Source organism: Dromaius novaehollandiae, chromosome 1 (genome assembly GCF_036370855.1).
Source record: "Dromaius novaehollandiae isolate bDroNov1 chromosome 1, bDroNov1.hap1, whole genome shotgun sequence".
Taxonomy (NCBI): Eukaryota; Metazoa; Chordata; class Aves; order Casuariiformes; family Dromaiidae; genus Dromaius; species Dromaius novaehollandiae.
In genome coordinates this window covers 138,652,386-138,668,031 of record NC_088098.1, presented here as the reverse complement: position 1 = coordinate 138,668,031, position 15,646 = coordinate 138,652,386, and the positions used below count along the sequence as shown (strand labels likewise).

At 43.2% G+C, this 15,646-nt stretch overlaps 1 protein-coding gene across 1 annotated transcript in view; it reads right to left on the bottom strand.

The window, feature by feature from the left end:
• Positions 1 to 14,425, bottom strand: part of ARHGAP6 (Rho GTPase activating protein 6) — a 344,640-nt gene extending 330,215 nt beyond the window's left edge. The window contains exon 1 of the mRNA XM_064500415.1: positions 13,919 to 14,425. Coding sequence (XP_064356485.1) covers positions 13,919 to 14,410 — 492 coding nt within the window. The 5' untranslated portion in view covers positions 14,411 to 14,425. The remainder of the gene's footprint in view (positions 1 to 13,918) is intronic.
• Between the last annotated feature and the right edge of the window lie 1,221 nt (positions 14,426 to 15,646).

Genomic DNA, 15,646 nt, shown 5'->3' with positions numbered 1-15,646 from the left:
CTTCAGACCCAGTATCTAAACACCAGGGAGCTTTGTTTCCAAAAGACTCCCAGAGAGCAAACTCTGTTTGAAAAACACAGCACTGCAGCATAGCTCACCAAGTGCATCCTCTAAGTGAGCTATCACAGGGATGGAATGAGTTATCAAAGAAGAGCAAATCTTCTCTTTGTAATTCTGCAATTATGCCAGATCCTGCACTCTATGGAAATCAGAATTTCCAGTTATCATCAAAGTGTATAAGCTAGATGTCACTGGATTAAAGAAATAAAGTGCATATATTTGGAATCTAATAATGCATTGATAGAGTCTCAAGACATATCTCTGAAAAGTTAGTAGCAACTCAGCCACAAGCTGAAAATAACAAATGATAATAGAAAGCAACATAATGTAGCAAGTTGTGCTGAAACACACAGTAATCACCACAACGCAAGCACAGAGAACATGAAAACATTTACAGAAACAACTCAAACAAGTGAAGTTGAAAATGCAACTAAAATCAGAAACATCTCAAAAAGACATATGGACATATATAAGACCCTTTACTGCTAAAAATGCTATTCAGTTGTGTGGAAGACCTCATTATTACAGAGATTTTCCTCTGGGAAGGAAGAAGGAAGGAAGGAGGCTCTATTTAGTATAGCAAAAAGTAAGGAGCTAGAGTAAGATTTTTAAAACTTCCTAAATGATCTAGGAGCTTAAGGTCCATCTTCCAAAGAGACTGAGCTGCTTCTGAAAATCTTATCATTAGAGATGATGGTGAGAACTATTCAGAGAGTGCAATGCAATATGGCAGCCAGAAGGGACTATTCCACCTCTGAGTAGGCTCAAAAAATACCGACTTTTCATCTTACCAAAACTACACCACCGGTGGGAGCTTCTCTTGCACCAAGATCGCATGGCAGGCACAGTCAGTCCAGAAGCGTGGAGCAGCCACAGGACTGCCCCCCAGGGCCAAGGGGCTCCTGGGCAGAAACGAGGGCTGGGGAAGTAGAGGCAAACTAGGATTTCCTACTGAGAGTGAGACTTGACAGGGCTGCTAAAACAGAAGGGAGTCAACAGCTCTTCTCTTTCCAGCTGTGGTAGTTCTTCAGTAGCAATCCTATTTTCTGCCCTTAGAGTTGCTTTAGTTAGCCGCTGATTTCTTATTTTGTTTTGTTCTTCTCCCTTTCCTTATTTCCCTTTATTTCAGCCACACAGCCATACTCCACAGCCTCCATTTTTCTCTTTTTACCTTCATGTCCGTTGATGGCAAAACATACTCACAGGGACTGGAAGAGGTTAGGACTCAAAGCAATCGAGGCTTTGTTTCTTTTTGTGGGCAAGCTCCTGTCAGCCGAGTTTCATAAGCACACCTGTTTTACAAAATCTCTGCCAGCCAAATGCAAACTTGCTGAAATCATTTTTCAAGAACAAGGTGAAGAGACGCAGGAGATCAGTTGTTGACCAACGTACTCCAGAAGCTCAAATAAACCCACGACTGCACTGTGAAGAGCAGCAAATTATGCCCTGTGCTCCATTTAAATAGCACTGGGGAAGCATTTAGTTCAGCAAGCCAATTTGGTACTAGCTTTTTCTGGGCTGTGTGGCCCCATCAGCCTATTCCAGTTTAGTTTAGCTTTGGCTGATCCCAGTTACATAACTGTACCCTTAAGCTCATAAGTTGTAAGGTCAATATAAGGTTAAACTGCTGCTGTGTAATACAATACAGATGAAGCATGGACTGCCCTATTGCCACACCTATTTTTCTGTGTATCTCATGGAATTCCCGGTTCAAAGCTCAGCACATTTCTTTTCCTTCTTGCATACCTCTGACAGTTTCCCTTCTTCTGCTGTTTCTCTCCCAGGTTATTTTTACCTTTGCAATACATTCAGGAAGATGACAAAAATGAAGGTAAGAAAAGTTAAATTGACATGAATGGCTTTGTAGCATAATTTTACTAAACGCATTTAATTGAAGCATTTTAGGCAGCGCATCATCAGGACTGTCACGAGCACACTAAGCTAGCATGAAACATGAGAGAAAAGACTTTTTCTTTTTGCAAAATTTTCAGTATTTTTAAATCTGAAGTGAAATAACCCACAAAAGCGTGTGGAGCTCAACTTCAGAGCTGGCTGGCTCAGGCAGCATATATGTATTTTATAAGCTCAAGGTCCCTAATGCTGATGCATGCAGGCAGGTTCAGTTAACTGAGCTGGCAAGAAACCTACCTGGCAAGTAGTTATTGAAACTTTTCTGCCAGTCAAGATCACATCAAATCCCTGCAGAAGTTCTGCTATAACACTGTCAAACTGTCTACGCAAAACACTTGAACTTGAGAAGGGCTTTTTTTAAATTATTTTTTACCAACATCTTTACAAAAACACCCTTACTTTATTTACATTTGTAATACACTAGCAGGATAGTTGCAGTTTAACAATAGAGTATGCCCTACAAAATGTTAGTGCAGAAACAACTTTTGAGAATGATGTAATGAAAGAGGTCACTCTTCTTGTAAGTATACTTCAAATTTTTGAAGCTAGTGAGCATCATTCTTTCTGCATTAACCCCACCAACATTTATTCCACCTCAGGTATGTTACAGTACAAGGGAAAAGAGTTTTGATTCTACTGTGGAAAGAAATGATACTTAGTTACAGAATCACTGAAAAAAATTAGGTTGGAAGGGACCTCTGGAGGTCATCTAGTCCAATCTCCTGCTCAGAGCAGGGCCAACTTTAAAGTTAGATCAGGTTCCTCAGGGCCTTGCCCTGTCAAGTCTTGAAAACTTCCAAGGATACAGACCCCCCAGCCTCTCCAGGCAACCAATTCCAATACTTAACCACTCTTACTATGATTAGGTTTTTTTTCCTTTCATCTAGCCAAAATTTCTCTTGCTGCACCTTGCGACAGTTGCCTCCTGTCTCTGTCACTGTGCGTCACTGAGAAGAGCCCGGCTTCGTCTTCTCCATAGCTCCCCTCTAGGTAGCAGAGGTGGAATGGCATCTCCCCTTATTCTCTAGGCTGAAAAAAATCTCACCTTTTCCTTGTACATTAAGAGCTCCCTCCAGTCCCCTACCTGTCTTGATTGCCCTCCACTCCACTCTCTCCAGTTTGTCAGTATCTCCCTTGTACAGAGGAGCCCAAACTGGACCCAGTACTCCAGATGTGCACTCACCCTGCTGATTACATTTTTGTTCATACAACCCAGTATGCAAGGCTTGTTGCTCTCTACAGTGTGTACTTTCCACCACTCACTAATGTATCTAATTGATTTTCCTCTGATCCATGTGAGACTGTAATTTAGATGTATTTGGGATAACAAAGAGGTGGGAAGCTCTGTTACATAGTTCACAGCAAGAAAAAAAAGTATGCTCATCCATCACACTCATTCTGCTTCTGTTGAGGAGAGGTTTATGAAACAAAGATCTTTATCTGAGCTTTGAAGAAGGGCAGAAATGGTATTCACTCAGACCTCAAGTAGACAAAAAGAGTAAGAAGCCTACATTTTGTACCATGTACCAAAGATTTTACAAATATTTAAATTTACAAATATAAATCCTACTAATTATTCTACTGAATAAATGCCCTAAAACCTTCCACACAGGTTGATTGCTAATTATGTCACATTCTATTAATAAATACAGAATTAAGACACATTATTCCTGAAAAAAGTAAAACTTTAATTGTATTTATCTAAGCAATTTGGCCATTTAACTCTCCCAGCTGTCTATGCTTTGGTACCTGCTCTCTGGCGCAGTCCACTTCATATAGTTCATGAACATGTTTTTCCCTTCTAAAGAAATGTAACACATGCACCCATTGCGCACTGCTGCAAGAGGTGCCATGAGATGCAGATACACAGCAGTACTGAGAAAGAGCAGTGATGCAATGAGGAAAAGGCACACCATATTTTGTCAGTATGAATGTTATGAAATAGCCACAAGAAAAAAACCAACTAGATTGTTCTAATTTAGGACAGAATAGATAGGGTCTTTTCTGGAGCATGAAAATGTAATCTGTCCCAGTCTCTCTTTTTGCCTCCTTTCAAATAACAGTCCCTACCCTGTCATCCACATTAAATTAACAGCTAAACATAGTTGACCTCCAAGCAGGATATTACAAGGATTTTGCCTTTCTATATACACATACGCTTACAAAAGAAATTGTGATAATGAGACTGAGATCAAAATATTGTCCAGAATTCTTTTAAAATTGAGGGCAAGGAAAAGCGAGGAGGAACTTCTTTATGATTTAAGAATGGATAAACATATGTTCGATCAAAACAACAAAATTTGAGAAGTTATAGCAGATGTGTTAATCCACATTCTTTAACTCCAAATTTTCCCATTTCATGTTAAGTGTCAGCTTTTCCTGAAGACTCAAATCACTACATAAAAAATGATTGTGTATCTTCCAAAAACAGAAGATGGTGAGATCTCTTGGACAGCTTACTCAAAGACTCTATTGTGCCTAAGCTCTTAAGGGAATACAATTCAGAAAGGTTTATTCAATAAATTAAAAGTAATACCTCCTACGGGAAGCAAAAGACATAACAGAATGAAAAACATTTCCTGTAGGAAGAATATTTTTAGACTTTTAGAGAGAGAGGCAAATGTAAGCTGAACAGAACACTGCCAACTGGTTTCTCACCGAATTACTCTCGGGAGGGTGCAACTAAACTCAAATTACCCTTTAGAGAAATAAGAAAAAGACACTGCTCAAAAACCATCTTGCCATAATACGACAGTGGCAGAAAACAAAGGGATACAACAAATGACACCTGGAAACAGCAAGGGAAACTCTGTACTAGTCTTCCCTTTACAAACACAGTTATAGATGTTCAGTGGAGGTACAGTCCCACCATTGTAAATCAAATCCAAGAAGCTAGTCCTTCAGAGAAGAATGACTGAGGCTGTGCAAGAGACTTCTTACAGTAATCTTAATCATCCTATAAAAATGAGGTTGCACATTTGTAGCATGTATTTTCAGTTTATGTATGAATGCACACCAAAATTTATTTAAAAATTTAAGATACTACCATAGCATGAGGAAAAAGACTTCTGCGATGGATTGTTAGACCTATTACTTTTGACTCATTTCATGGATTTCTTGTAAAATTATGCCTCAATGTACTTTGAATCTGTCATTTGTTAGTAGAGTCTGTGTCACACTCTGTACTTCGCTGAAAACTTTTACCAGAACACAAAGACTAATTAACATTCGACTACGACTGCCTTGGCCAACCCAAATGATATGGTAGAGCTACAGTAAAACAGCTTTTCTTAGTATGGACCTCAGGTGACGGAAACAAGGAAAAGATATACCATATTCCTTTTTAATGTTTGACATTGAGGATAATCCAAAGAAATACATAACAAAGACAACTAGAAGCAGAGAAAAGACAAGGTGAATGTGAATAGATCTAGCTGCATGGAACAGGAAATCATAAATGAACAGACAAAAAAAAGAGCAAAGAAAGATCTATCCAAATCCCAGGAGTTTCTCAGCGTACAAAGCGCAGGGAGAGCTCCTGCACAAGACTGAATGCTCTTGTGCGTCCCCACTTAGTCCAAAGCTCAGAAATCTCTTTATGAGCTTACACTGTCAAACTGTCTTCATGGAGAAATACTGTAAAGCAGAAATGTCCTTGTTTTGAGAGAGAGCAGCAGCAAGTCAGAAGGTCTGGAGAAGCCAGTTTTAGTTTCATGGCTGGAGGCACGGACGCAGGCTGTTCCCACAGCCAGGGCTTTGAAGATGCTGACACAGGGATGGGGAGCTGGTGTCTGTGCTCAAGGGCCAGAGATACCATATCTAGCCTACTTTGCTCCAAAAACAAGAGTATGTGGTACCAACATCTGGTTCCAGTACAATAATGTGGTGAGTGTCAAGCACTGAAAGCTCACCAAATCCTTCAAAAACATTCTTACTCTCCCAGTAATCCAATATGTCCTTGCTCACAACCAGAGTGGAGCAGACATGCAACTTGACAAAGCCATTCCCTATACATCTAGAAAAAATTCAACCTGAGCTAAAAACCTGGCCATACATTTCCATAGAAATGTACTACTGCTGCAGGATGAAAATCAGATAACAACAGAAATGATTTTGAACAGACACAGCTTCAAAATCTGCATAAAACATTCCACAGGAAAGTTTTAAAGAGAAGTGAAAAAAAGCAAAATTCCTATGACTGAATGATAACCAAGGGCTTTGTTTCCTACCTGATTTTATGTTTTGATTAGTAGTATTCACTTGCTTTAGGTAAAGCACACACTTAAATACCTTGTTAGGTTAAAGTCAAAGTGCTCAATACCTCACAAAATTGGACACTGAATCCCAATGTCAAATTCTAATAAAGTTTGAATAACCTGAACCTTACCCTTACCTCCTTACCTGGTCCTCCCTCAATTTCCATTATGAAATATTTGGCCTCTTCCCCCACCATCCAGACACCTGGTTTGGTTAAAAATCTGTGCAATTCAGGATGCACAAAAACTGTATTAAAACATCTACTTAAGTCCAGTGACCCATATGGTCCCAGATACTATGCCACACAGCCAGCAAATCAAACACAAGCAGTATCGTATCATGTTGAATGTGGCTATAATAGTATTGCTATTATCATTTAATTTTCATTACCTTACTTTAAGATTTCTACTCCGCAGATATGACACTGATATAGCCCAGTTACTACTCTGGCAGAATGAGTGTTCAGCCCTACTTGCTCAGAATCCCCTCTTGGTTTCCATTAGGATATTTACAACTGGAAGAAAAAACATGCCCCCTACCTAAATGCTTATACCTCCAGAGCACCACAGAAGAGTGAAGAGAGGCTTCTGAAAAGTTTTCAGCTCACAAATTGTCACAGTTTCAAGTTCTTCTCATACAGGACTGAGTCTGCAAAGCAGTTACTCCATCATGAAACAAAGATTTCAGTCTGGGTTGTTGTTATGTTCGTGGCTGCTTAAAATCATTTTTCAATGTCATTTCTATTTTTTTCACAAGTTTCTTTCCCATTATTTAAGCAATGCACACTCAGTAAAAATTTCGTCTGTCCTAACTGTCAATTCCCACATTTTCACCAAATGTCCTTAAGCTGGAATTTAGTCAGGAATGGGAAGAGTGTATTTCCCAAATTCAGAAATGTTGAATACATTTAGTTAATTTCTAATGGCATACATCTTCATACAAGACCCACAACATTTGTGCCCACAAAATGCTTTGCAGTTACAGAACTCTGAAAACATTGAGTGGTATGGACTTAGGCTGAAATCAATCTGTACTGTACATCTAGTGTTTTAGAGCATCTCATACAAGAAAATAAAGCAGAACAGTTCAGTGGTAAATAGCAGATAGTGTTTTATTTTAAAAATCAAAAGTTCTCCAAAACACAGTTCTCAGATGAAAAGGCCCCCCTCCCAAGGGAAAAAGGCACATTAGCAATTTGGGGGGGGAGGGTCTAGTTTTTATATTGTTTGAAGGGCTACTAAAAAAAGGTGACAAAAAGCCCTTTAAACACACCAGATCCCCATTCTGCTCCCTGAACAGTTGATCAGGGCTCTCCACAGGGAGAGCCCTCCTCTTCCACCCATATGGAAAAATGTCCAGCTTAAGAATCAAGGTGCTTGAGGATAAGTATATGGAAGTGGCACTGAACGTTCATTTAACTTCAGCTACATTTCATTTTTCAGAGATTATCAGGGCAAAAAGATGAGCTGGTGCTGATGGTAATTTAATACATTCCCTGTGCTTCCTTCCCAAAAAGCGGACACATTTTCCAGCTGATGGGAAAAAAAATTATAGAGCATATCATCATTAATATGACGCAGGGAAATGCAGAAACAATGAACTCAAAAACACCCAGCTAACAGCACAGTGAAGATAAAGCTTGTAAGACTATGGCATCTGAAGACCAATAAATATGGCACTGTCGCAAGAAACTAAATGTTGAGGAGTTGAGAGAAGGAGTTTCATCAAAATATTTGCATGTATACTGTCAGATCAGGAGCACCGATCTTCAGATGATGCAAACTATTACAGCCTTCAGAGGTAGGGCCTTACCCCTAGTTCCAAGTGTAGCAGCTCTGCTCTTCTACATGAGGAAAGATTTAGTTTAATCCGTGGTTTGACACCTGCTGTCATATCAACACCCCTTGAAGTGTAATCCTTCATGAGAACTGGGGAAAGGATATCTTTGCTGCAGTTTCCACACCACATCCTAGGTTTTTGTAATACAACATACAAATTTCTATTTCAAGTCTTCATGCATCCTAAGGAATATGAGAAGACTCTTTTTTACACAAGTAGCCTACACATTTTGGAATACATATCAATCATTGCTCACAGATTGAATAGGGGAAGGAAAAGTATTGAAAAGCTCTTTCCCTCTCTCAATTTACAGTGAACAGGTTCTGATCCTGCAAACTTGATTATGTGATCAGTACTTTTTCTCTCCCAGTTTGTCTCACTAGCTTCAAAGAAAAATATTCATTTGAAGCACCCAAAGATATATATCTGTAGAAGAAAGTGACCTCTCAACTGGTCAACCATAGTAACCTTAAAATTTTCTGAAGAATTTTGTTTTGTCCTTTTTCTGTGAAAGTATTTCTCATGCACATCCTCCCATTAGTGTAGTTTGGATGTGAGGGCTGGCTGTGAAAAAGCAGAACAAAGTGAGGGAAAAAAACTAAGCTAGGCACACAGAGTAACTTTGAGAAAGAGGTTTAAAATTCATTTGCAAAAACAGTGACGCTCAGTGGGAAACTTTGGCAAGGAGATACAGAAGGAGGGAATAGGCAACAAGGAGGGAATCAGCGACCTCCGTTCTGACAGATTTAAACTCTCATTCTTAAAATATCAGACAAGTGAATTTAATCCCTCAGCACCTATTAACTGAAACTGTCTTTGCAAGCATTTACTACTTCTGAAAGCCATGCCCTAAATTATCAGCCCATGTGACTCAAACAGAAGTTATAAAATAATTAAGCTAAAGCAATGTTGCCATTCTGATTTTGTAGACAGGCAACTCCAACGTCCTTGCAACTAGTATAGCTGTGCCGACGGGCAGCTCGGCAATATCGGGAAGATCCCAGCTTCTTCCCAGAACCTGGGGGGAGCAGAGAAGCCAAGGCAACTTCCAGTCTTGCAATGGGGGAAACGACACGCCTCCGCTACGGTTTAAAAAAGCCACCCTAGGGGAGCAAAAAGGTACATTGCACCGCTTCTCTCTCACTACTCACCAGGTTATGTCAGAAGTGAGGAAGAGCTGATCAAATTGTCACAACAACCCAAAGCCATTGAGGAGGTAATAACAAGCAATAAATGACAATTCCTCCCATTTCCCAGCAGCTAAACGAGCAAAAACAAGGGCTTCAGACTTTATGTCACCATTACTTTAAAACCAGCTCTCATAAAAAAGCATGTTAGCTGGAGATGTTGATGTTTAATTTCTGAGTAATATGCTGAGTGTAATAACAGAATAATCAGGCCATGTAAGTTTAAGTGTGTAGATTTGGTATATCATAACAAAAGGATTAGTCAGAGACATTTCCATAATTTGCCATATTTGCTACACACATGCTGTGGCTTTCCATTCCTGTCTTTAGTAAAGAAAAATAAGCAGAAGACTTAGCACTACTGGAGCCTTCATGCAGACCTATTAATTTTGAACTCTGTTGGACTTTTCACCTGGTGAATGTATTCCAGTCATTAAAAACATAGGCTCTCTTAAACCACACTCTATAAAACACACCTTTAGCTTGTACAGGACTACTAAGATATTTAAGTATAAATATATGACTAAATGTTTGCAGAATCAAGACCTTAAGGTAGCTCTACAGCTTTTGCCACCTTTTCCCACGATATTTATTTTGCTTTAACAGTCACTTAACCATATAAAACATTTAACGAATTAAAGTATAATAATTCAAAGATTTCATTTTATAAGTGAAAGAAGATGTTTTCTTTTAAGAAAATGTCTTAGAAGGACAGCTGAAATCTGATGGGAATTGAAGATGAACCTTTTTTTCCTTTATTAAAAATCTCCCAAGGCTTTGCCCTACAATTCACTGAAACCACTGGAAACTTTGTCACTGACTTCAATAAAACCAGGAACAAGAAGAGCAGCCCTTAATTTAAGCAATTTAAAATATATATTTAAGCATATTTTAATATGAGTTGATAATAGAAAGCGGAAAGAGCTCTTGTTAGTGAGGTAAAGCTCCACTAAATTATTCTTTATAATTGTAAAAAATTCTTGTGAAGATAAACACCATCAACTGCACTGGAAAATATATGTCGAAGAAAGAGATCGCTAGAGAGCGAGAGAGACCTCTTTCACTTGATGCTTCACATCTACAAAATCCTTGGAGCAAGAATTTAGGCTTAATACCGTTCTTCACATGAAACCTTTACATGTGACCAACCACTGAAACTTGAAATTCCCCATGTAATGTTGACATTCCATTAAAAATTATTTATGAATGACAACTCTATCTAAGCAGCAACCTTTCCATTCCCAGGCCCGTATAAAGGGGTGTGGTATAAAATGCTGAAGTCAAATAGCTAAAATAAAAAAGGTAAAACAAACAATCCATCCTTCTCTTGGCCTCATATCAAAATTATAGAAATTCTGGCCTCGTGTACGGAAATCTCCGATCAGCTGGTAACTAAGCACTTAGTGAACACTTTAAATTTGAATGCAGCTGGGCCAATTGTTCCTACCCCTGAACAACAGGCTGTTCCAAGGGCAGGATTTGCAGATCTTGCACGCAAGCGCATGCTACAAGCTGCATCGTCGCCAGGTCACATCTGACACAGATGCAGTTTGGGACAGATGAAGGATGTCCTGCTCAGAGGATATTGGTTTCGGTTTTTTGAAGACACAGTCTCCATTAAATTTTACTTCTCTTTCTCTTTACTGCATCAGAGATAAAGATGGGAGGAAGGAAATAATTCCCACATACATCTATCTCCTAAAAGAAAATCTTCAATGCATAACCCTGGTGCTTGCACAGTGGATTTACAGAATTATTTTCCAAAAAGGGTAATTATACTGAAGATGTTGGAATGGAGTTAATGAAAAAAGGTTTTGTAATGAATACCTCTTATATTTCCTAAGAAACAGGATGGGAATTTTTAAATATTCAGACCAAAACCTTCCACACTCATTTTTGGCTCACATTCATCTATTCAATTTTCTTTTACAGTTGAGTAAAATCTTTTCCACGATAAACTCAATTTTTCAAGCTGAGAGAAACTGAACTACAAATTTGCTATTGAGGATTCTATAACCTAGATAACTGGACCTTTTAAAGTTACAATATTATAAACAATTACTTCCTATTCTCCAAATAAAATGAGTCTTTTTTAACCTATTCAAGCACACTTACTTTGCCGTAGGTAGGGTGAAGCACCTGAAACAGAGAATTCCCAATTTCCTAAAACTGAGTAAGTCTTTTTTCAATGAAGACTGAATATGAAGTAACCAAATCCTTTACGAACAATCCTATTTTATGATAAAACCAAACTGAATGTCCAACATTAGGACATGTCCGACATTAGGACACAATAAGAGGGCGAAGATGATCAAAATTACTCATGTAAAATTTCTTTTAAAATATGGTTTAAAATCATTTATACATATCACTGCCGATAGTTAAAACATGACGAGTTAATACTTGTGTAACACCTTGAAAATCCAAACTCCAGACCCAACAGGCATTAGGTGCTGTGAGGACACACAACACCACAAACCAGGTGCAGCATCGGAGTCCCACTACACGACAGCACCGCCGTGACCACTGCGACGGCGACTGCAAAGTCACTCATGCAGGACCAAGGCATCGTGGGCAGGAGTGTCCCATCTGCAAGCTACCCACCAGGGCCAAACATGGGCGTTCAGCACAGAGACCGGGTACACATTACTCCTTTACAGCACCATGCACGGACCTGTCCCGAACTGTTCTCATGCATCAGAACTGCAGGCATTTTTTTCCAGTCTAAAGGCGATTTTTTAAATATATCAGTTACTCTAAATATCTGTTCTTACCAACATGAAAGATGCCTCCAAAATACAAACCACTCTTTGTTATTGTAGATACCCTTTTCTTAAATGCCTGAAAGATACCTACCCAGGTTCAAATGCCAAGTAATCAAATAAAAACTTTGTTGAAGAACAGCACTGTAACATCACATGATACTGCACTGAATTTAAACTTAACCAGAAGCTCCACAACGCAAAGCTACAATCCTCTGTGACCAGGAATCAAACCAAAAACAAAAGAAAGGCCTGACTACTTAAAAATGCTGAATGCACACCAACTTGAGAAAAAACCCTCGCACTTTTGCATTTGCAGTCTGAAAAAGATGCGCTGTGCTGCACAGTTTGACAACCCACAGGCCTCAAGACTACAAAAAATGACAGGTAGAGTAACCCTTACATGCCCAGAGCATCCAACACCTTCGCCTGGAGCCAGTGAAAATACAGGGACCCACCTAGCTCTGCAGACTGGAGCCCTAGGTCCCTATGCTCTACGTCTTGGATACAATTGGATAACTCTGCATGGGAACTCTTACCTATATTACATGTTTTGATGGCAGTTATCAAATCATAACTGGGTAAGTGGCCATCTTACCCTTACTTAGCATGAACTTCTAAAGGTCAGATCCCATTGCCCACTGTCTCACAGCAGGTTTTTTGTCACTGACACTGGTACTCCCAAAAAGGTTTTTGCAGTCATCGACTTTTAACTTGAAATTCCAGCATCTAGATGAAATACATTTAGCTAATTCTGAGTAACTTTTGATCGTAAGTATTAACACATTCTTGAAAATGGGTAAAAATCTTCTTTGTCTCTTTTAACTCTACACAGCAACACTTCTGAAGCCATCACCCAAGCACTGACATACCATCCCAACTGGCGGAGCTTGAGAGCTTTTACATCCCAAGTTGTAGGGAAGATGTGGGGGACGTGTTCAGGGTCGGAGGCAGACTCGGCCCTTAAAAATTGTCTTTTGCAATCTTGTGTCTCAACAGCGTCTAATGCGCCTGTGAATCCCAGGTCACTGTGGAAGGTAACGATTTTGTGAGGAGTTCTGCATCATATCGAAATAATGGCTGTGTTTTGTTAATTGATCTAGTAACAGTTATTTATAACAGAAGAAACTGCCTGAAAAGGAAATGGAAATAAATGGAAAAGGCTGTCTTCCAACCGCAATCCAAGAGCGCCAAAAGCCACTACTAAACAGTTAACGAAGAAAGCTAAATGCCACAAACAGGAAGGAGAATTTCTTCAAACACACAGAGTTTACAGTTACAAAGGGCTGCGCATAATCAACTTCCAAAGCAATCGCTATCAAGAAACAATGCTACATTCTTTGAATACATTTGTCCACTTGGTATGATATCTGCAGCCCAGCATCGAAGATATCCAAGTTAAATGGATAAATATTTGCATTGCTAAGCTGGATTTGTCTTGGAATATGATCGCTCCTCATGTGGTTTTGACACATCTGTGTTGTCAAATAAATCACGGATCGCTGGGTGCGCGCATTAAAAATAATTTGTCTATCTTGTTAGAAGCCATTGCATATTTAAGTTTATGAGGTGTGAAACTGGGAGGGGAAAGTTTTACATGCCCGGGACAACTATATATGGAGTTCATTGAGGGAACACCAAGCGCAGGAGCTCGCCCCGCCAACGCGACAGCGCAGCGCGCGCGCGCGCGACGCCGCGGCCCGGCCTCTGCCCGAAACCCCGACGGCGCCGCGCCCGCAGCCCGCGGCCCTGCCCGCCGCTGCCCGCGCACCGGCGGCGGGCGCCGAGGGCCGCGCCAAGGGCCGCTCCGCGGCGGGGCGGCGGCGGGGGGCCGGCTGCTGTCGGGGGGCGGCGGCGGGGTCCGGCTGCCGTCGGGGGCGGCGGAGTGCCGGGCGCGCCTACCTCGGATTTCCACACGACGTAGGCGGCGGGGCGCGGGCCGAGCGGCGAGGGCTGCCCTTTGCGCTGCTGCAGCCAGCGGCGCGGCGAGGAGAAGATGCTGTTGGCGGCGCCGGCGGGGCCGCTCAGCGCCGAGGCCGAGGGCGTGCGCGCCAGGAATGGCAGCTCCCGGCCGGGGCTGCGCTTGCCGCGGGGGGTCTCGCCGTCGAAGAGGCCGCTGCCCGGCGGCGACCGTTCCAGCGGCGTGCAGGGCGTGGAGAGCGAGGCGCCGGGCGGCGGCGGGGCGTCCCGCTCCGCCGGGGGGCTGCCGGCGGCCCGCGCCCGCGGCGTCCGGCCCGCGCCCTCGCCCTCTTCGCGGCCGCCGCCGCCGATGATGGCGGGGTCGAGGCTGCGGGTCTGCCGGAGCCGCCGCTTGGAGAGGCTCTTGGCGGCGGGGGCGGCGGCGGCCGGCGAGGAGCAGGAGAAGACGCTGCTCAGCAAGCTCTGCGCCGACATCGCGGCGGCGGCCGCCGCCCCCCGGGCCCCGCCGCCGCTGCCGCCGGGCTCTCGCTGGCTGCTCTGCCCCCGCCGCCCCCTGCGCTCCCGCCGCCGGCCCCCGGGCGCCCCCCGCACTGCGGCTCAGCCCCCCGCGGCGCGGCCCGACGGCGGCACCGGGGGGCTCATGGCGGCGGCCCGTGTCCCGCGCCGGGGCTGCTCCGGGGCTGCCGCCGCCGCGGTCACTTCGCTGGGAGGGAGAGGGAGGGAGGGAGGGGAAGGAAAAAAAAAGTTACGAGCGAAAAGGGGAGGGAAGGAGGCAGCAGCGAAAGCTTTTATCTCGGCTCGCCGCAGCCTGCCAGAGTCACTCCCCGCCTCGGCGGCGATGCGCACGGGATCCGCTCGCCGCCCCCCGTCGGGTGCCGGGCGGCGCCGGGGCGCGGGGCCAGGGCCGGGCGCCGCGCTCGCCTTGAGCTTTGAGGTTGAGCTTGCTTCGAGATCGGGGGGCTAGGGGGACGTGCAAAGGGGAACGATGGCTGCTGGGAGTCCTTATGGCTCCCGAAGGCGCCGCGGCGGGTCAGCCGGCGCATCCCCAGCCCGCCGGGGCCGCGGGTGCCCAGCGCGGGCGCGGGGCAGGTGGAGGTGGCCCTCGGTGTCCCCCTGGGCGTCAGGGAGAGCTGCTGCCTCCGGGAACAGGCTGCAGGAACAGGCGAAGTGCGCTCGGCGTACAGGGCGCACCTGTAGGGCTTGCCGGGAGCAGGTCTGCAGCAGGTACAGACCAGCAAATACCTTCTGACCCGAGTCTCTCTTTCCATCCTGTGTCAGTTCGAAAACATGGTCCTGTTTCATTTAACCACAAGAAACACCTGATTTTGAGTGCTTACTTGGCTTTCTCTATCTGACAGTCTGCACAAAACAGCCTCGCATAGAGGACTGTGGACGTGAATCCCACACACAGCCCAGATAACAGCTAACCAAGACGAGAGAGCTGTACCTGCCCTGCCAGGTTAAGTCACAGCAGCATAAAAAAAAACCTGGGATCAATAAAACTAAGCTTCCTTAAAACAAATAACTGAACTTGCCTGATCCTCCATGGAGACTTCCTCTGCTGTCTCTCAAAGTATAGACAAGGAAACCTTTATCAGGAAAAAGGAACGAACTTAGGGAAGCCGAAAACTTAGAGACTAACACAGAAACAGAGTGCATGCAGGGGAAGAATACCATATAGCCCTACAAAATTTGGCAGCCATCCAGCCA